The sequence below is a fragment of the Micromys minutus genome, assembly GCF_963924665.1.
Source record: "Micromys minutus genome assembly, chromosome: 3".
NCBI lineage: Eukaryota > Metazoa > Chordata > Mammalia > Rodentia > Muridae > Micromys > Micromys minutus.
In genome coordinates this window covers 13,265,926-13,287,167 of record NC_137972.1, presented here as the reverse complement: position 1 = coordinate 13,287,167, position 21,242 = coordinate 13,265,926, and the positions used below count along the sequence as shown (strand labels likewise).

Sequence of the window (21,242 nt, the reverse complement as noted above, 5' to 3'; positions counted from 1 at the left end):
ACCTCCTAATAGGGCCACTCCCTGGGCCAAGCATATTTGAACCACCACACTGCCCCTCCAGAGGACTGGAGTTCAGTCCTTAGCACCCACATTATGGGGTTCACAGCTGCCTGTACTCCATCTCCAGGGGCATTTGACATACACAGATGGACATATAATTAAATCAGTAAAATCATTCCAGGCAGTGATGACTCAAAACTTTAATCCCAGCACTCAGGAGGCAGAGGGAGGCAGATCTTTGAGTTCAAGGCTAGCCTGATCTACAGAGTGAATTTCAGGACAGCCATGTCTACACAGAGGAACCCTGTCTTGAAATACAAACAAACAAACAAACAAACAAACAAAACCTAACCAACAAACCATGCATATTCAAAGTCTTCTTCTCTTAACAGCAATGTTGGTTTAAATATGGGAAACACTCTTCTAATTTCCTATTGCCACCCATCAGCATGTAAGCATATTACTATATCTTTATATGGTGTTAGAAAGCTTGGTTTTTAAAATCACAGAGTAACTGACTTATATTTCACAACAAACCATTTAATGTATTTTGGCTCGGGACTGGAAAAGGACTTCCAGCAATTTCTGAAATGGCCCCTTGCAGAGTCCTGTCAGTTTGTCCTACTTATCTTTGGGAAGGGCCATTTTTGGCGCTCACAGTTATAAAGTCAAAACGTTGATCAACTCTGAAAATCTTTAGTTCTTCATGGCCTGTATGATTAAATAGTTAAAATTGCTTTCTTTGTGTAAAAATAAGCAAATATGTCTGGGGGAGAGAGAAACAGAAGAAGGGAGTGGGGAATGAGAGAGGGAGGAAGGAAATGAGGGAGGGAGGGAGGCAGAGGAGGGTGGAGAATGGACTTCAGGACTTGAGCAGATTGTATGCCTTCTTGACCAGAACACGTGTCCCTTGGCTTTTGGTCCACGAGAATCCCCAATGTGCCACAATGCCATAGCAGCCCAGCATGCTGGCTTTCAGCAGCCCTCACCCTAGCCTGCTTCTCCAGTACACTAGTGTAAAGCACAGCACCTGCTGTCCAGATCCGGCACCCTTAGCACTCCCAGCCACGCCCCTTTCTCTATGTGCAGGCCTTCCTGCCTCAGCCTTCTGAGTCTTTCTGCTTTTTCTGACTTTAGCTTCCTAAGGTCAGCTGGGGCCCCCTCACATTAAGTGGAGCACCCCAGAAGTGAGCCGCCGGAAGCATGCCACTGTGACTTGCATGAGGAAGTCGCATACTGTCCTTCTCACTATGGCTGCTCGAGACCCCCCTTTTTTGGTGTCCCACACTGCAGAATGTCTAAGAAAAGCCACAATGTCTTTCTTCAACAGTTATCTTACGTAATCACCATGGGATACAGAGAGAGAGAGAGAGAGAGAGAGAGAGAGAGAGAGAGGAAAGGAGAGGAGTGGGAGGAGAGAGAGAGAGAGAGAGAGAGAGAGAGAGAGAGAGAGAGAGAGAGAGAGAGAGGAGGGGAGGGGGAGGGAGAGAGAGAATGAACAGTACATCCATCTAACTTTTTAAAAAGAATTTATTTGTTTGTTTGTTTGTTTGTTTGTTTATTTATCTTTTTAAATTTTTTAGTTCTTTGAGACAGTTTTTCATGTAGTCCTGGCTGTCCTGGAACTTGCTCTGTAGACCAGGCTGGTCTTAAACTCAGAGATTTGCCTGCCACTGCCTTCTAGTGCTGGGATTGAAGGTACACACCACCATTGTCTGGCCCATGTAACTTTTATTATACTGTATTGCTGTCTTCTGTTATTAGGTACTGCCTACATCTTCCTAGACTTAGTTTGTAAATGAAACTTTAACGTGGAGGAAAACAAAATCTCTAGGGTTCAGTACCCCCCCTACACCCGTGGTTTCTAGCATTCACTGTGGGGTGGGAGATCTTGGAACATACCCTCTGTAGATGAGAGGGGACTACTTTTCTAGACCTACTAAAAAAGCTTTAAGTGTCTTTTAAAACAGTAGGAGAAATTAACTTTCAGGCTAATCAGGGAAACTATTCTAATGTCAGATGCTACACTTGTTTTTTTTTTTTTTTTTTTTTTACAATTGTAAAACAGAAAATTTATTTTGAAAAAATTTTTTAAAAATATTTTGGCTCTAGGCTTGAACTCATGGTAATCCTTCTGTCTCAGCCTGTTGAGTGCTGAGATTACAGCCATGTGTTGCCATACCCAGATTCAAATATTAAATATATTTGCTATTATATATTAAACATTAAATATTGTGTATATTATATATGTGCAGAGGAACCATGTAAACACATGTCTGCAGCGATGAGAAAATTTCAGAATAAGATAACTATCTATCATTCTGACTCCTTTGCAACTAAGCTATCATTTCAGGCTTGCCTTTGCCCTATGTCGGTTTTAGAATTTTATTTAGATTTCCTTTCTAACCATCCTTATTGTTCTGGAAACACAGGATATGACGGGGCTGTTACTAGAGTGGGTCCCTGCTGTTTCCGTGACCAGAATATAAATATGCAAGCTGCTCCAGGCCTATGGGAAGGCACTGGACTCTCTCTGTGGGCTGACATGGGCTTTGCTCTTTGGAACACATCTGTGGTCATCCCCGTAGTTCAACAAAATCGCTGTCCCAGGGTGAGTGCTAGCTGAAGCTTGCCTTCAGGGCACAGGCCAGGGAATAGAGCCACCGAGATGCTGTTGTCACTGCTTGCCATATGGCCCTAGGGGCCTTGAGGAAGTCTTATAAATAGCCTGTGTCTGATTATCCAAGAATAGACAAAAAGAATCCTTGCCTGGCTCAAATGGAGAGGTCCCCCCACCCCCACACATACAGGGTTATGCTATGTATTCCTGGCATTTCTGAAACTCTCTCTACAGACCAGGCTGGCCTTGAACTCAGAGCTCTATCTGCCTCTGCCTCCCGAGCCATGATATTAAAAGCAGGCACTACCATGCCCAGTTTATTTTTTTTTTTTTTTGAGACAGAGTCTCTCTCTATATATATAGGCTAACCTTGAACTCACAATCTTTCTTCCGCTGCCTCTCAAGAGCTTGGAATACAGGCATGGACATGAAGTTTTATCAACAGCAAGCACATGGTGTAAATCAGTTCCCTTAAAGCTGCAGTCAGTATTAGCTGGGAGGGGGGGTGTTGAGGGGTGTCAGGGGCCAGGTGAGAGGGTTAGGGAGGGTGAGCCTAGAAAAGCTTGTTTTACCCACGTGTGAGGCCACAGACCCAGCTTCTCATACTCACAGGTGTTATAAGAAGGCAGCAGCCAGTTCTCAAACATTTCACAGGTGCTCCTTTCCTTTTCTGTGACTTGAAAGTTGGGAACCTTTTGGTGTGGCATCTAAGTTTACAGCCTGTCTACTTGTTCCTCTGGCCTCTCCGGTCCCTCGTCTGCCCTCTTCTCACTTTCCCCATTCTGTCCTTTTGGAGGGGATCCAAGTCCATCCAGGGGAAATGTAGCGGCTTCCATGGCTCCCTCTCGATTTGTGGAGAAGAATTTGCTTAGTAGAATCCTGAGTGCAGCTGTGCAGGCGGGAGCTGCTCTTGATAAGGCCAAGATGACTTCAGAAAACTTACTGCTGTCCAGTGTGACAGCCTTTGATCCTAGCACTAGAGTGAGTTTTAGGACAGCTAGAGCTACCTAGAGATAGAGGAGCAGACAGACAGACAGACACACACAGACACACACACACACACAGAGAGAGAGAGAGAGAGAGAGAGAGAGAGAGAGACAGACAGACAGACAGACAGACAGACAGACAGAGACAGACACAGACACAGAGAATAAAAGTAAGGTCATGTGTCTGGACCTTAAGCAGGTTGGATTCTGGGCTTAGTTCTTGTCACATTGCTTCATGATCCTGGACACAGCTCTCTTTCCTGTGGCACCCAAGTTCTTCACTGGTGAAGTAAGAAGAATGACTTCCTTAGGGGGTCTGTATAACAGCAGACAAGAAGCAGAAAGGACCTCACTATAGTGGTGGCAGGACATTCTCAGGATGAGTCAACTCCTTCTTCTAAAGAGTGTGTTCTTACAGGGACACTTTAAACAGCCTAGTTCCCAGACATGGTGGTACATGCTTGTCCTTCCTGCCTCTAGAAAGTGGAGGCAGGAAGATCAAGGTCAGCCTACGATACACAGGGAATTTGAGGCACAGCATCCCGGGCTACGTGAGATGCTGAATAAGATAACATAAAATAAAATACATAGCAGGTAGTCACAGGAAGGTCAAAATAGAGAGCCAGAACAGTCAGCTAGCCATGTTCTGTGACTGCCTGGTAGAATCCGTGTTGGGCCAGCCTGTTTTATACTGGAGGGGTGTTTCTCCTTTCTTTTAACTTGGAGTGAAATAAAAGCAAACTAAGCCAAAGGACATAGCCTACTCTTCAGGAATGTGTGGGGGAAAAAAATCCACTTTCCAAAGAAGTGGTTCTCAACCCATATGCCTCTGGGGTTGAACGACCCTCTCTCCGGGGTCACATTTCAGATAATCTGCACATCAGATATTTACAATTCCTAACAGTAGCGAAACTATAGCTATGAAGTAGCAACAAAAGGATTTTACGGTTTGATGTCTCCACAACATGAGGAACTATATTAAAGGGTTGCACCATTGGGAAGGTTGAGAACCACTGATAATCAGTCAGAGAAATCCCTGTGGCGCGTGGTTCCCAACGTTTTGCTGAGTTTCACTTCACTGAGGCAGCGCATACTTTCTTACAGTGCTCACGTAGCATCCATTTTGTCTCTAGAACCAGGGAAACAAAGACCTTCTCTTGTAAGTCTTGTCTCTGAGACTTTCTCAGTTTCTTTCCCGTAGACCAGCATCATGGTGGGTGAGAGCATTTTTTTTGTTGTTGTTGTGTTTTGTTTGTTTGTTTTTTTCTAGACAGGGTTTCTCTGTTCAGCCCTGGCTTTCCCAGGACTTACTCTGTAGATCGGGATGGCTTTAAACTCAGAGATTTGCCTGCCTCTGCCTCCCAAGCTCTGTGATTAAGGGAGTGTGCCTCATGGAAATCCATCTGCCTCTGTCTACTCAGTGACGTGATTAAAGGCACGGGCCACCACTCCCAACCCTAGTTGTGTATTTTAAATCTAGGCCTTTTCCACAGCCTCAGAACCTGGAGCCCTAAATACACTTAGGGTGTGTTCAACGAGCACTGTACACCCTTTGACAACACACTTTGCCGGAGAAAGGGATACCACAGAGAGAGGGATGCCAGATCCTCTCTAGTGCCCTACTTTCAGAAACTGTTGCTTTGACTTTCCCTCACATTGAGAACTCCAGCGCCTCCCCACTGGGGTACCCTTGCAGGCACAGGGCATGCAACATACATTGTACCTCACTAGCTTGAGTGGTGGCTGTTCAGACACCTCACTGGTCTGAGGAATTTTGTATGCACAGGTCAGCCAGTTTTGAATAGTTGTTCCCTGAACTCAGAATGGCCTTTCTGCTATTGTTAAGGTCCCAGCTCGAGTATCACTGCCTCAGAGACACCTTCCCAACTGTGCAGCAATTCTGACAACCCCCAAGGATTTGCTCCCCTATTTTTATGTAAGTTTATTAAATGTAAGAAGTAGTGAATAAATAGTATTGTGATATCCACGTGTTTACATTTCTATAGTTAGAAAAGCGGTAAGCCAAAGGGAAGACAGACAAGGCTCTGGGAAACCTAAGCTGCGGAATAATATCCTGCCTCAAAAAACCAATTTAAAAAAATTGGGCAGATACTCAAAGAGCAGCAGAAAGGGATGGGCAGGTCATCAGTCATTTCTTCAGTTCCAGAAGAGCCATTACTGTTCTTCAAAGCTCCGGCGCTGCAAAGCCCAGACCAGCCAGCAGGAGGCGTTCAGAACCTACACTCTAGGAAAGTAATTTCCTACATTTCCCAGCATGCCTTGCGCCTCCACATCACTTCCGAAGTCCACGAGCAAGATGGCGGCAGACGAGGAACCCGATTCCCCTACTGAAGCCCTTCAGTCGGCTGCAGAAGAGGAGGAAACGAAAACATTTAAAGACCTGGTGAGAATGGGTGATGCTGGTTATTTATTTTGGAATGTTGGCGTTAGGTTCACCCAGGGTTTGGATATCTTATGTCCCGGCCTGTAGTGTATAAAAACACCTTGGGGCCTAGCTTGAACTTTCTTCAGGCTGTTAGAAACTGGGGGTCTTCACGCTCCCTCGGGTGCATTTGCCTTGTAGGATGCTGCTGAATCCTGAGAGCCCCTATTTGCTTTTCTCCCCAGTTAGTGTAGAGCCGTCTGTTATCTAGGGTCACGCATGAGCTCGTTATAAGGGACAAGTTGTTACGGTCTGTGCCTCACTTTATACACGTGTAAACTTGGTGCGAAAATAGCTAGTCACTTGTCAGAACTGGCTTGACGTGTTAAATGAGATAGTACATGTAAAGCAGTTGACACAGTCCCTGGTGAATAGAAATTGTCTCTAGGAGCTGTCCCGACGTGTTCATATAAAGCAGGTTCTGAGATGTACAATTATGTAAAGTGTAAAGGATTATATAGCACCATCACCAGTAGTATGGTTCTGATAAAAGCATTTAAAACAGAGGGAATCAAGGATGTATTTTTAGCTAATGCATGGTTTTCTGAATCCAAAGGGTGTGACGGATGTATTGTGTGAAGCCTGTGATCAGTTGGGATGGGCAAAGCCCACCAAGATCCAGACCGAAGCTATTCCTTTGGCCTTGCAAGGTAGGTTGGAGTTAAATATACAGGTTAGTATAAAGTGTACATTATACTCAGTTTTTGTATCACTTTTAAGAGCTAATGCTGGCACATTTCAAGTGAAACAGTGACATAATCTCTCCCTGGGTGTGACAGGACTACTCGTGTTCTTAACATCCAGGAGTCAGAGACAGGAGGGTAGCTGCAAGACTACCTCAAATAAATAAGTAAAGCCAGGTGTGATGGTGGTGCCAGACACATGTTATCGAGTGCAGGGATGACAGTTTTAACCTCCTAGAACGCCTCGGTCTGATTTTACACTGCAGATCCTGACTAAGTTATTAAGAAATGGGAATTAAGAATTCATACAGCTGGGTATGGTGGTGCACACCTTTAATCCCAGCATTAACATCTGCAGAGACAGGCGGATTTCTGAGAGTTTGGGGCTAGCCTAGTCTACTAAGCAAGTTCTAGGGCCGCCATGACATTTATACAGGAAAACACTATCTTGAAAAACAGCTCCCCTACCCCCCCCCCCAAGAAAAAAAACCCAGATAAAAATTCATCATACTCATTCTGTAGCTTTGGACGCCCTTGGTCGCGCCGATCTTGAAGCTGTCATATTTTCATTTCAACACAGTATTTTACTAGCCTGTCTCTCTAGCTACTGTTGTTCCCTTTTGCTTTCTAAATAATGATTCTATCATCATCCTCTTTCTCCTCATTCTAAAACGACTTGGACCTACTGAGTTAGAATTTTCAGGTGTAAAACCAGGTGATGGTGGTACATGCTTTTAATCCCAGCACTCAGGAGGGGTTAGCAGATTTCTAAAATTAAGGTTATCCTGGTCTACAGAGTGAGAGTTCCAGAACAGCCAGGACTACACAGAGAAGCCCTATCTCAAAAAAACAAAACAAAACAAAACAAAAAAAACCCCAAAGCAAACAAACAAAAAGAGTTTTCAAATGTGGGAAATACCCCTCATAGATTGTAACTCTGGTGTGTATGGCCCTCAGGAGTGCAAACCAAGCAGAAATTCATAGTTTCTATGTCTGCATTGCTAGTGTGCATGCTTTTGTGTGAGGGGGGAAACGGGGCTGTGAAAACACTCATGGGTCACGGTAGTTAGGGCAGTCGGGGACATTTCATGACACTGTTCTTTAGGAAGGTGAGCTCAAGGCCTGCTGGCATAAGTATCTCCTGTCAGCTTGTAGTTATCTCTTTCTAAACCTGAAGTTCTCTGTATCCAGAATCCTTAGCTTCTCTCAGAATTGATTTTTCTATAGTCTGATCTCCAGTTTTGGCTTTTTCAGTTTCCCATACTAAAATTTGTCTGTCACCCACCACATGCCTTTCAACCAGTAGTTGTTCACTTTAATGTGTGAGACGGGTCCTGGCTGTAGTGTCCTGGCTGGCTTCAAACTCCTGGGCCCCAGTGCTCTGTCGTCACGCCTCCCATGTTGGTGGGACTCCAGGTGTGCTCCATCACGTGCATGTGCCTCATCCCGGTTTATCCTGAAGAATGACATCACTTGTGAAATTCCCTGTTTATCAAAACGTGTTGGGGGTTTCTGAGCTCCTTCCTAGCCTCATTCCTTCACATTCAGCCCAGGTGGAGTTCATATCTTTCCGTCCTGCGCTGTTTCTTAGAGCCCCAGCCCTCTGTCCTCATGCAGGAATGGCTGGCCTATCTTCTTTGCTAACCTCCACACAGAACTTGTAGATCTCTGTTAGCCTGGCATTCCCCTTTATGTACTTGTTATACTTTCCTAGGGGGTCTGCATTAAGGGTCTTACCAAGTGAAACGTTGGTGTTGGTAAGATGGCTCAGTGGTTAAAGGCTCCTGCTGTTAGAAGTCATGACCTGAGTTTGATTTCTGGGGTCCACATGGTAGAAGTAGAGAACTGACTCCTACAGTCAGTCCTCTGACTTGTCACAGTTACACATGGAAACACACACATATGCACACAGAGAAAAAAAATCTACATAACATTTTTTTTTTAATTAGCTTTAAGTTAAATTTTTTTGTTTTGTTTGAGACAGGGTTTCTCTGTGTGGCCCTGGCTGTCTTAGAACCCACTCTGTAGACCAGGCTATCCTTGAACTTAGAGATCTGCCTGCCTCTTCCTCCTTAGTGCTGGGATTAAAGGCATAGGCCACCACCTGCCTGGCTTAAACATACTTTTGCATTTGTCCTGTTACCGAATTTTAGCTTCTCTAGGGTAGAGGCCGTATCCTCTTTGTTTATTCAGTTTCCAACTCACTAGGGAGACCCTGTGCCCAGCATTGGTTCAGCACAGAAAGCTTTGAAGGAGCTCGGAGTGCATTTCTTTGTATAAGAGCTTTGTTTTTTGCTTCCAGGTCGCGATATTATTGGGTTGGCAGAAACAGGATCTGGAAAAACAGGTGCCTTTGCTTTGCCCATTCTGAATGCACTGCTGGAGACCCCCCAGCGTTTGTTTGCCCTGGTCCTCACCCCTACTCGAGAGTTGGCCTTTCAGATCTCCGAACAGTTCGAGGCCCTGGGGTCATCTATTGGAGTGCAGTGTGGTACGTGTCTAGGCAGGGCAGAGCCGTGAGTGCCGTCACAAGTGGGGAAGAGAGCGGGAGGCACTGTTAGCACAGTACTGACCTGAGGAGCTGGTGTTGTGGTTTAGCCTTCGGGGTGGGTGGACAAATGTAAGTAGAAGTCAAACATTGGCTTTGAAGGTGCTCAGTGAGGAGTTCTGTGTTTGCTTTGTTTCTGTAGCTGTCATCGTTGGTGGTATTGATTCAATGTCTCAGTCACTAGCGTTGGCCAAAAAACCGCATATAGTAATAGGTGAGTCACTGACACAGGTAAATGCCACCATGACTGATGGGTTGGAGAACATCTTCCATGTTGGGTGGCACCTGGGGAGTGGACCTGTGACCCTGCTTAAGTCTTCTGTGTCATTCTTCTGGGAAGATCGCTTTCTTACCCTTGGGTCCTTTCTCCTCAACCCTTCTTGGTAGCTACTCCTGGCCGACTGATTGACCACTTGGAAAATACCAAAGGCTTCAACTTAAGAGCTCTTAAGTACTTGGTCATGGATGAAGCAGACCGGATACTGAACATGGATTTTGAGACAGAGGTGAGTTCTTTTTGTTTGTTTGTTCATTTTTTGAGATAGGGTTTTTCTCTAACAGCCCTGGCTGTCCTGGACTAGGCTGGGCTTGAACTCACAGAGATCTACATGTCTCTGCCTCCTGAGTGCTGGGATTAAAGGCATGCGCCTCTGTGCCTAGAGGTGAGTTTTAACAGCAGTGTCCCTAGAGCTTCTCTGGTCCTCTCTCTGGTTCCTTGGGCACCTGTTTCTCTAGAGCATCATGTTGGCCTCAGGGAGAGCAGAGGCATGTCCTCTGTTTCTCTGTGGTGTCGGCGCGTCTCACCTTTTGACCGTGGCCTGGCTGACCTGAGAGGTGAGGCATCAACCCTGCAGCTCCCGTTTCATTAACTTTTAATTGTTCTTTTCTTTGAAATGCATTTAAAAAGCATAACGTCTAGCTTAGTTTCAAAGTGTTAATATTCGGTAAATTCTAGCTGAAAAGTTGAATTGCATTTTAAGTCCATAAACCTCCAAGGTTTGGTTTCTCAGTCCTATCTGATCGCCTGGTGCCCCCATTACTATGCAGAGAATCTATAGACAGCTAGTCTAAATGTCACCGGCATTCTTCCCTGTGTGCTCCAGGTTGACAAGATCCTCAAAGTGATTCCCCGAGATCGGAAAACATTTCTCTTTTCTGCTACCATGACCAAGAAGGTGAGCGTTGCTTGGACCCTGCTTTTTCTTTAAGAATCGACACACGAACGAACAAACGATCTGCTTCAGGCCAGGCTGGTCCGTATGGTTAAACCCACCCCAGAAATCCAAAAACAAAAATACATTTTTTAAAGGAATTGATATAGGAGTATCCCAACTATTTGGGAGACTGAGGCAGGAGGATCACAAGTTTAAGATCTGTGCGGACCGCAAAGTAAGTTCAAGGCCAGCCTGGGCACATTAGTGAGACCCTGCCTCAAAGTAGAAAGTAAAACTAGTGTTGGAGATGTAGCTGATAGTAAAGTCTGTTGTTGAACTTGGGTGAGGTCCTGGGTTTAATGTGTAGCGTGTGTGTCCACCCCCCCCCCCCCCAACTATGGATTAGAACGATAGTGAAAACACAAAGTAAGAACATTGAGCATTTAGGAATTAATGTGCTGTTCTGCTTTTTTTTTTTTTTTTTTTTCTTTTAGGTGCAAAAACTTCAGCGTGCAGCTCTCAAGAACCCTGTGAAATGTGCTGTTTCCTCTAAGTACCAGACTGTTGAGAAACTGCAGCAGTATTACCTTTTTATCCCCTCCAAATTCAAGGTAAAGTGTTGACTTTGTCATCGCTGCCATTCCTGTCCTCACCAAAGCATCTTAGAATGTGCCAGCTCTTGACCAGCTGAGGGCTGCGCGTTCATCCAGCTTGTTTGTCACAGATAAAGCGAACATACCAGGAATTCATGGCATTAAAGCGCAATAGAAGCCCTGATAGAATGGTAGAGTTTCTCCCCAGACCACCCCTGCATCTGCTTATTTCATGGCTACTTCGGAAAGACCTTCCTTGGTTGCCGAGTACAGAGCTGTGTGTGACTTCGGGCTGCACTGGGGTGCCTGGTCCACAGAGCACACAGTAGCTAGCCAGGTGTGGCAGTGCATGCCTGTATCCCCACTGGGAACCTGAAGCAAGACGGTCCCTGTAGGTTCAGTGCCAGCCTGGGCCTTACAGTAAGTTGGAGGCCAGTTTGGTTACACAGTGAGGCTTGATACACCTGCACAGGTGAGGCACTGATGTAGTGGGGCAACGTGGAAGTCAGGGAGTACAGGCATGGAGATGCTAGGGTGGGGTGGGCTGTGACCTCTGACAGTTGCACCAAGAAAGACTGGGAAAGTCAGCATGTTTGCTTTATTGTGTACACAGTAGGCCTATCCTCCGTAGTGGGCCTCTGTCAGGGAGCAGTCTCTGCTCCACACATCCTGGATGAGGAACCTGTGCTTGACATTTTCTCCACACCGTCAGTACCAGCACACTGACGGGTGTCTGAGCCTGACCACAGAGCGCGAGCTGTCCCATGGCTCTGAGGTACTGGAGACCTTCATGGCCATTTCATGTCAGTAGCACACCTGTCAACAACAGCTCAGGACTTTAGTCTGCGCCTCACACTCTCACTCAGGGATCTCCCGTCCCCACAGAGACCTTGTCCAAACACCTGGGCGCAGCAGGGAAGAAGCTGAAAGCCAGTGGTTTGCATAATTGAGACAGTCCTATAGATGTGGTCTCTCCCGGATCAGTTACGTGTCTTGTTTTGTGATTTAGGACACCTACCTGGTTTATATTCTTAATGAATTGGCTGGCAACTCCTTTATGATATTCTGTAGCACCTGTAACAACACTCAGAGAACAGCTTTGCTCCTCAGAAACCTCGGGTTCACTGCCATCCCCCTCCACGGACAGATGAGTCAGGTGAGAGTTCTTTACAGGACCTGCAGGGATGAGGAGGCGAGCCCCGTGTGGTAGGCGAGTGCAGCAGAGACGGCCCAGAGCCCACTGCGTGCTCCTGGTTTATGGGCAGCCATGCTCATTGCGCACTCCTGCCCTTATGTGCTTTGGTGCGTTGCTCTGGAAGCTCACTTTCTCACTCTCAGACAGCCAGTGACTAAGAGTGGAATCGGTCAGAGATAGGCCAGGTAAGGTGCAAACATGAGGACCTGAATTTGAGCCCCAGAAACACCCAAGGCTGGGTGTGGTGACACGTGCTGTGGTGACAGCCAGCTTAGCTTAACCAGTGAGCTTCAGGTCAGTGAGCTGGAATACTCACTGTATTGTGGATAGTTGTGAGCTGTGAGTACTAGTAACCAAATCTCTGTGGAGAGAAGATGACATCTCTCCATCCTCAGGAGAGAGGTCTCAAAAAGACTATCACAACACTGAGAGTCCTCTGGTCTCTACACGCATCTTCATGTGCAAACTGTGCAAGGAGTATGCATGTGAATATACATATACACAAAAGAACATTTCATAGGCGGGTGTCTGGTTTGTAAGCTTTTGAGTGGATGTTTTAGCAGTGCTGATTTTCTGGTCTTAAGTAGTTTTTGTTGTTTCCATACTCGTTTTGACTTTGAAGCCCCAGCCTGGACTTAGAAGGGAAGGGAAAAAGTATAAAAAATAAAAATTCTTGTTGTGTTTATTTTGTCTGTCTTCTATGTCCTGAATGTAAGGATTCTTCATTTTTCATAATTAAGGTTTCTCGTTTCTTTTCCTCTTCTCAGAGCAAGCGCCTTGGATCCCTTAATAAGTTTAAGGCTAAGGCGAGGTCCATTCTTCTAGCAACTGATGTTGCCAGCAGAGGTCTGGACATACCCCATGTGGACGTAGTGGTCAATTTTGACATTCCGACTCATTCAAAGGTGAGTTCTGCTGAAGCCTGGACTTCCTAGTTCCAAAGTTTATCTGCCAAGTAATGTGCTTTCGTTGTTTGTTTTTCCTTAGTTATAATGCAGTGCTTTATCCTCCGTTAGTTCGGTGTCAGCAGCTGAGGAAGTGGTGGGCTAAAGCTCATTTGCTAGAACACTGGCCCGGCAGTAAGCCACTGGGTGTGGTGACTCAGGACTGCAAGGTCATCCTCAGAGGCATAAGAAGTGTCAGCTAGCCTGGGCTACGTGTGACCTGGTCTCAGAAGTAACGACTGAGAAAGCTCTTGGCTGATTCTCACCATTTGCACATGCCTGTTACAGCACTAGCAGATGCGAGTGTGAAGACATCAGAGAGTTACTGGACACAGCCGGGGGCAGCGGTGCTGACCATGCCAGCCGGGGGCAACGGTGCTGACCGTGCCAGCTCATGTCTTTACAGACACAGCTTCTGCTGCTTACTGTCTCAGCTTTTCTCAGTCCTGGCACTGGTGGCATTTGGACTGGTGGATTCTTTGTCTTGGGAGTTGTTTGTGTACAATATGCTTAGCATTCCTTGAGTCTACTAGACAGTATCTCACACCCTTCTAGTTGTGACAACCAAAAATGTTCCAGGCATTACCAAATGTCCCCCAGGAGAGGCAGGATCGCCCCAGTGTTTCTCTTGGCTGTTTATTAAGTTCTGACAGATAAGTTGCTATGTCTTTTGATATTCACAACAACACTTAAGATTGCGCATTCATTTCCAGCCCTGGTCTATAAATAGGAACTAAAGGTCAGAGACATGGTGTGCAGATAATTGTGTGGGACCCCTAGATCTAATGTCTGCCTTTGTTTCTTTCTTTTTAGATCTATTTATTCATGTATTTTGTGTGTATGAATGCTCTGTCTTCATGCACACCTGAAGAGGGCATCAGATCCTATTACAGTTGGCTGCTAGGAATTGAACTCAGGACCTCTGGAAGAGCAGTCAATGCTCTAACCACTGAGCCATCTCTCCAGCTGATTCAGTGTTGTCATAACCCTGTAGATGTGTATTGTAGGTTTGTCTTTGTGTAAGAGAAACCAGGCATTAGATGAATGTTGTGCTATGAGGATGTTTTAAAAAAACGAAGAAGGCTATTGAACGCTTTTAGTCCCAGCATTTAAGAGGCAGAGACATGTGGGTTTCTGTAAGTTAAAGGTCGGCCTGGTCTACAAAGCAAGTTCCAGGACAGCCAGGGCTACACAGAGAAACCCTGTCTCAAAGAAGTAAATTTCTCAGCAAATTTCCCAGACCAAAGCCCCAAAGGCATATGTTTTCTTTGAGAAGTTTGCTGTAGGACTTTGCACACATCCCTTCTTATCTGTGATGTGAAGTTTATGTTTTATTTACCTTTTATGTTCCAGGATTATATCCATCGAGTGGGGCGAACTGCGAGAGCCGGGCGCTCTGGGAAGGCCATTACTTTTGTAACTCAGTAAGTAAATCAACACTAGGACTGAGCCTCAGAGACTGCGACCTCTGCCTGGTGCAGTGCTAGTCATAGACTCTGTGTGTGTGTGTGTGTGTGTGTGTGTGTGTGTGTGTGTGTGTGTGTGTATGTGTGTGTGTGTATGCAGTGTGCAGTGCTAGTCATAGACTCTGTGTGTGTGTGTGTGTGTGTGTATGCAGTGCTAGTCATAGACTGTATGTGTGTGTGTGTATGCAGTGCTAGTCATAGACTGTGTGTATGTGTGTGTGTGTATGCAGTGCTAGTCATAGACTGTGTGTGTGTGTGTGTGTGTGTGTGTGTATGTATGCAGTGCTAGTCATAGACTGTGTGTGTGTGTGTGTCTGTGTATGCGGTGCTAGTCATAGACTGTGTGTGTGTGTGTCTGTGTATGCAGTGCTAGTCATAGACTGTGTGTGTGTGTGTCTGTGTATGCAGTGCTAGTCTTAGACTCTGTGTGTGTGTGTGTGTGTGTGTGTCTGTGTGTGTGTGTGTGTATGCAGTGCTAGTCATAGACTGTATGTGTGTGTGTGTATGCAGTGCTAGTCATAGACTGTGTGTGTGTGTGTGTGTGTGTGTGTATGTATGCAGTGCTAGTCATAGACTGTGTGTGTGTGTGTGTGTCTGTGTATGCAGTGCTAGTCATAGACTGTGTGTGTGTGTGTCTGTGTATGCAGTGCTAGTCATAGACTGTGTGTGTGTCTGTGTATGCAGTGCTAGTCTTAGACTCTGTGTGTGTGTGTGTGTGTGTGTGTGTGTGTGTGTCTGTGTCTGTGTCTGTGTGTGTGTATGCAGTGCTAGTCATAGACTCTGTACTATGTGCATGTCTTGTGCCTGCAGAGGTCATATCCCCTGGGTCTGGATTAGAGACAGTTATGAACTGGCATATGGGGGTTGGGAATTGAACCGTGGTTCTTTAGAAGAGCAGTCAGTGTTCTTAAGTAGCAAGCTGTTTCTCCAGCCTATCTTAAAAGTTTATTCTTTGTCAGTTTCACACATGTATATAATGTATCTTGATCATATTTTCCCCAAATATACCCTCTCCCCTTCATGTCCTCTTTTTTCTATAACTCACCGAATCTAATTGGTGCTGTTGCATATGATTGAATGTGGGCTACCGAGTGTTTTCAGTGCGTAAATCATACTGTGGGCAATTTCCTAATTGTCGGGCACAAAGGTTGTATTCTTAGCTGTGTTTTGAGAAGGACTCTCATATCCAGCGTTGTTTAACACTGGCCCACATTCTGTGATCCCATGGCACTGGCCAGCAGAAGGCGCTGGCATTACCAGCTCAGCAAAGCCAGGTCAATTTTCCTTCCTCAGGTATGATGTGGAACTCTTCCAGCGCATTGAGCACCTAATTGGGAAGAAACTTCCAGTCTTTCCAACGCAGGATGAGGAGGTCATGATGCTCACAGAGCGTGTGAACGAAGCCCAGAGATTTGCCCGAATGGTACGTTGCATCAGCTTTCAGCAGCCTCTGGAAGTGCATGTCCTTCCTGGAGAGAACTCTAAAGTGTGGAGGAACTTTGTCTTTGTTGGTTTTTTAATAACTGAGATACAGACTTGCTTTGGTTTTCTGTCCACATGGAATTTATGTGTGAGTTTTTGTTTATCAAATTGCTATCTGTGGTGGGGAAGAAAGGTAGATGTCGCCTGAAGAATGATAGGCAGTTGCCCTTTGACCTGCATGTGCACACACCCAGAAATGGACACACACATGCACACGCACACAAGTGGTACCTGTAGTTAACTATAATGGCATATACTGATGATCACTTTTGAAGTTGAGTCAGAGGCATCACTGAGTTTTAGGCCAAATCTGTGCCGGGGGAAAATTTCACAAGGTGTAGAAAGGATTAAAATAGCAGCCGAAGAGGTGAGCCAGGCCCTAGGGAGAACCACTGAGAGCCTTGCCTATGCTTTGCTCTTGTTTTAGCCATAGTCAGAGCCTACCTAACTGTATGTGACTGTCATTTTTGTGTTTCACCAAGTGTAAACCCATGGGATTTTCTTTCCCAGTTTTACCCCCCTGTCCACCATGTGAGGTCTTTGCTATTAGATTTTTGAGGCTAGGTTTTGCTGTGTAGCTCAGACTGGCCTTGCACTTACTGTGTAGCCCAGGTTGCCCTTGAACTCATGTCCAGCCTCTTGCTTCAGCCTTCCAAGTGCTGGGATTACAGCTGTGCACCACCATGACCAGCACTTGTAATCATTCATGGACAGCTATGTCACATGCATGTAACATGCTTTACATGGGTGAGGGTTTGTTTTCTCCACTTTAACTAGGGCTGTGTTGAATATCTTAGTATGTGTACCTTGGCTTATTTTCTTAAAGGAAACTTCTAGAAGTGAAGTTGACCAAGGAGTACATATACAATCAGAGTTTGATTTTGTACAGGATGCCTGATTGGCCCCTAGAAAAGCTGAAGCAGGTCATGTGACCACATCTGTGCCAGTCTTACTTCACTCTCCTGCTTTGGTCTCTGTGTATCGGGTCAGCTTTTGGAGCTGATTCTTAGCCTTTGCCGGTATCCTCTGACCTGAAGACAGGGTGCGGGGGATGCTATGAACTCAGGTTCAGTCACATCCTGTTTGCTGCCTTGCAGGAGTTAAGGGAACATGGAGAAAAGAAGAAACGCAAGCGAGAGGACGCAGGAGATGATGATGATACTGAAGGCGCTATTGGTGTGAGAAACAAGGTGGCTGGGGGGAAAATGAAGAAGCGGAAAGGCCGCTAGTGCTTTAGAAAGACTTCTGCTCCCAGCTGTGAAGAGATGGAAGAAGGCAGTGAGCGCCCCTCCAGGAGTGCTGGGATTCTGTCCAGAGACGGCTCGGTCAGCTGGGAGCTTGTTCTCTCTGAGGATTGGAGTGTCGTGGCAGTGGGACACCGTTCAGTGTTGACACAGGGCTAACGACTCTTCAGATTGCATTCCTTCCCTGGGACACAAGTGCCATTCCTCTTTAGCTCCACCTCTGTCTTTCCACCTACAGTCAAGGCCTGGCTGAAGAGTAGCCAGCATCGGTGTTCACTGTATAGCTTTTTCAGAATGGCTGTAAGCCACTGTATCTCAGCCGACATTCAGCCTGATGTGGATCATTAATTATTATTTTTAAAGATGTATTTTTGTTATCTCTGTGTGTGTGTGTCTGTGTGTATGCACATTTATGCAGGTGCCAGAGGTCAGAGGAGTTGGCTTCCCATGGGGCTGGAGTTACAGGCGGTTTTGAGTCACCAGTGTGGATGTTGAGAATCACATTCAGGTCCTTTAGAAGAGCAGTACTCAAATTATTTGGAGAACTTGCTATTAAAGGCTTTGTATATACTGTTGACAGGGACCTGTCAGTGTGATTATATATCGGCTTAATTGGTTGTCTTTAATTGAATTAAGACATTGATTAACATGTTAAGATCAAGAACAAGATGATGGGTGGCTTTGAAGAAGTCCTGCTTAGGCGAAGTTGCATTTTTCTGAGCAGGGCTTCAGAGCCCCAGTGCATTCAGTTTCCTGGTTCCTTGGGTTAAATGGGTGTCTAGGAAATTTGCAGGTGCTGGGATTGCAGATGTGTGCACTGTGCCTGGTTTCTGTGGTGATGCTGGAGTCCAAGCCCAGGGCTCGTGTGCCTGTCGGCTAGGACTCTGTTGTCCTTCCAACGCAGTAGCCCTGCTCTGCATTTTATTGCTGTTCATGGTGCATTGGAGTACGCCATGAGTCAGAGGAGCCGGACAATCCAAGGAAGCGGGGAGGGCCATGCTTGTGAGCACTTGTTAGAGTTGGGCACCCTTGGGGTTCACTTTCTACTAGTCATGTTTTCATGATAGGCTTCTCCAAGGTGGCTTTGGTGGTAACTCTATTATGGCCGATGGTGGACATTTTCTTTCTGAAGAACTTAAGAAGCAAATTAGAATTGGATTGGTGAATGACTTGAGGGCTCAGGAAACATGCAACTAACACCCCAGAATTTGGCTCTTCATAGATGTCTGGATGAGAGCCAGCTTTCCAGGTAGCTTCCTGTCTTTGAGCTATCTGCCTCCTACATCTGGTGCCATATGTCAAGGGCCTCAAAGCTCTAGGAAATGGGACCAGAGAGAACCCGAGGGCAGTGGTGCAGGTAACAAAGCATGAGGAAGGCATGTCCTCAGAAAGATACAGAGGCTAGGCTGTGGCAGTTCTGATCCAGAGTTCTTGAGGTGAAACCCAGCCTTGGGGCATAAATCATAAAAGGGTGTGAGTCACTCTTGGGCTGGAATGACTGGAGACTCAGCCCAAAGCACTGGAGATTCAAGGGTGACCCACACCTACATTCTAAATGCCTCACCTGTCTCAAGAATGCACTAAAGCTACAGCTAAAAATAACTGCAGAAACCTGAGGTCTGGGAAGTATCGCCAAACAGTCACACCTAAGAGTCAAGAGCTCTGTGCCCTGACTGCAGACAGGAAAAGAACGGGCTTAGCCAGGAGGCCACACAGGCTCTAGGGCCCTGGTACCTGTTGATACCATTGGAGCTTGTCTTAGTTACTCTTTGTTGCTTTGAAGAGACACCATGACCAAGGCAACTTACAAAAGGAAGCATTTATTGGGGGCTTGCTTATAGTTTTAGGGTTACTCCATGATCATGGTAGGGAGCACAGCATAGGCCACCAGGCAGGCATGGTGTTGGAGCAGTAGCTAAGTGCTTGACTCTGATCCACAAGCAGGAGGCAGAGTGAAGGAGACTGGGCCTGGCACGGGCTTTTGAAGCCCCCAAGTTTACCCCCAGTGACACACCTGTTCTATAACAAGGACACACCTCCTAATTCTTCCCAAACAGCACCATCAGTTGGGGGCCATTTTAAACCACTCTAGAGTTTTTGTCTGTGTATAGCCATCTATCCATCTGATACTAGGAATCCCAGTTTTTAGGAGGAATAAGGAGGAAGATCAGGAGTTCAAGGCCAGTGTCAGCTGCATAGGTAGTTTGAAGCCAGCTTGGGCTGTGTGGAAAAAAAAACCAGTGGGATGGCTCAGCAGGTAAAGGCATTTGCTGCTAAACCGGAAGACCTGAGTTTGATTCCCTAGAGCTCATATACAGAGACTCACAGATGCTCTTAACCTCCACACACATGCTGTGATATGTTGCCACCCTGCCCCTGATAAACATATATAAAAAATTTTAGATCAAAAAGACCCAAACAAAAACGATACACAAAGCAGAACCAAATTTGATTCTAAATCCCACTCTTTATATGATGATGTCTCTGGGTCCTTTGTTCCACACTGTAAGGAAAAGATGACGGGGCACCAATGAAAGGAAAAGTCACTGAAAGGAAAAGTCACGGGGCACCAATGTTGTGAAAAGATGATGTCCGGGTTTCGGCACCAATGTTAGGAGAAGGATGAAGAGAGTGGGGGGCATATGGCCCATGGAGGTGCGGCGAGGCCTGGGGCAAGGGAGATGCCTCTGGGGGGTCCATGTTGGGGATCCCCCCTGAGGGACCAGCCACACGACGGTATAGTACAGAATAGTTTATTCAGGTTATGGGAGAGTTAAGAGGGTGGTAGAGGCAGAGAGAGAGAGAGAGAGAGAGAGAGAGAGAGAGAGAGAGAGAGAGAGAGAGAGAGGGGAATAGAAGTAGAGGCCCAGTCATGAGCACGTGGAAGAACAGGGGGGAAGGGAAGGGAAGAGGAGGGATAGGGGTGGGAGAGCAAGAGAGCCAGGAGGGAAGAGGGGGGGGGTCAAGCAGCCCCTTTTATAGTGTCAGGTCACTGGGGCAGAGCATACCCGGCTATTGCCAGGTAACTGAGGGGTGAGATTTACAGAATCCGAACACACACTACAGACTCAACGAGCACTTACAGGATGGAAGCCATCAGCCACCGGTGGCAGTGTTGCCTTCCTTAAATGCTCCACATGACAAATGAGCACCATGCCAGTGAGCTTTCAGTGCCGACTTAGTTTCAACTGGGCAACAATTCAGAGAGAATAACAACGTCTTCGCTTTCACCGGTAGATGGCAGAGGGGGAAATGCCTACCCTCCCTCCATGGGGGAAAAACCGTGAGTGCATGATTAGTAGTGAGCTGGCTGAGGTGCAGTGCAGACTCAAAGGACACACAGTGACTAAGGGGTAGTAATCAGGGCAGGTATGAGAACTACCTGTAGGTATCTGAAGGGTGTCAACCTTCAACAGGTCTGCCAGGCCTGGGGTGTTTCCTCACAGGCAGAGAGCTTGCCTTCTGTATTCAGGGATCTCTGGGTTACCTGGACAAACTTGGAGAACTAAAAGCAATATAAAAAGCAGCCTTGCTCTGCCTCCTGCTCTGTGCGAGCTTTCTTTCTGTTGATTCCCAAGTCTCTTCCTATCTAGGTGCTGATAGGTTGCCATCCCCTGGTTCTTTCTCTTCCAGTTTGGAGCCTGGGGATACATTTCCTTCCCAATGCACAGTGTGTATGAGAGTAAGTTGTCTGGTGTCTTGAATCCTCTTTCACGATATCCTCCTACCTTGCTTTATGCTCATCTGGTAGGCTGGTCCATAGCTTTCGCTTCTCCATGTTATCCCATGGCTTGGTACTAGGCAGCTGGTGAGCCCCTCATTCTTTTTGTCTTTGGCCCAAAGTGATGGGGAATGGTCCTCCTTCCAAAAAAGAACAAAGAGCA

General features: G+C 46.3%; 1 protein-coding gene across 1 annotated transcript; it reads left to right on the top strand.

Moving 5' to 3' along the window:
* The first annotated feature begins 5,915 nt into the window (after positions 1 to 5,915).
* Positions 5,916 to 17,933, top strand: DDX47 (DEAD-box helicase 47). Its single transcript, XM_080914021.1, has 12 exons — positions 5,916 to 6,010; positions 6,606 to 6,699; positions 9,035 to 9,223; positions 9,423 to 9,494; positions 9,668 to 9,786; positions 10,384 to 10,455; positions 10,929 to 11,045; positions 12,037 to 12,183; positions 12,990 to 13,127; positions 14,520 to 14,590; positions 15,926 to 16,055; positions 17,212 to 17,933. Exons 1-12 carry the CDS (start codon positions 5,924 to 5,926, stop codon positions 17,341 to 17,343), a joined length of 1,368 nt encoding a protein of 455 aa, XP_080770147.1. The 5' UTR covers positions 5,916 to 5,923; the 3' UTR covers positions 17,344 to 17,933.
* The last annotated feature ends 3,309 nt before the right edge of the window (positions 17,934 to 21,242 follow it).

Coding starts and splice junctions, on each gene's coding strand:
- DDX47 (XM_080914021.1), top strand. CDS start 5,924: ATGGCGGCAGACGAGGAACCCGATTCCCCTACTGAAGCCCTTCAGTCG. Junction 9,787..10,383: donor ACATGGATTTTGAGACAGAG/GTGAGTTCTTTT, acceptor TGTGTGCTCCAG/GTTGACAAGATCCTCAAAGT. Junction 10,456..10,928: donor CTGCTACCATGACCAAGAAG/GTGAGCGTTGCT, acceptor TTTTTCTTTTAG/GTGCAAAAACTTCAGCGTGC.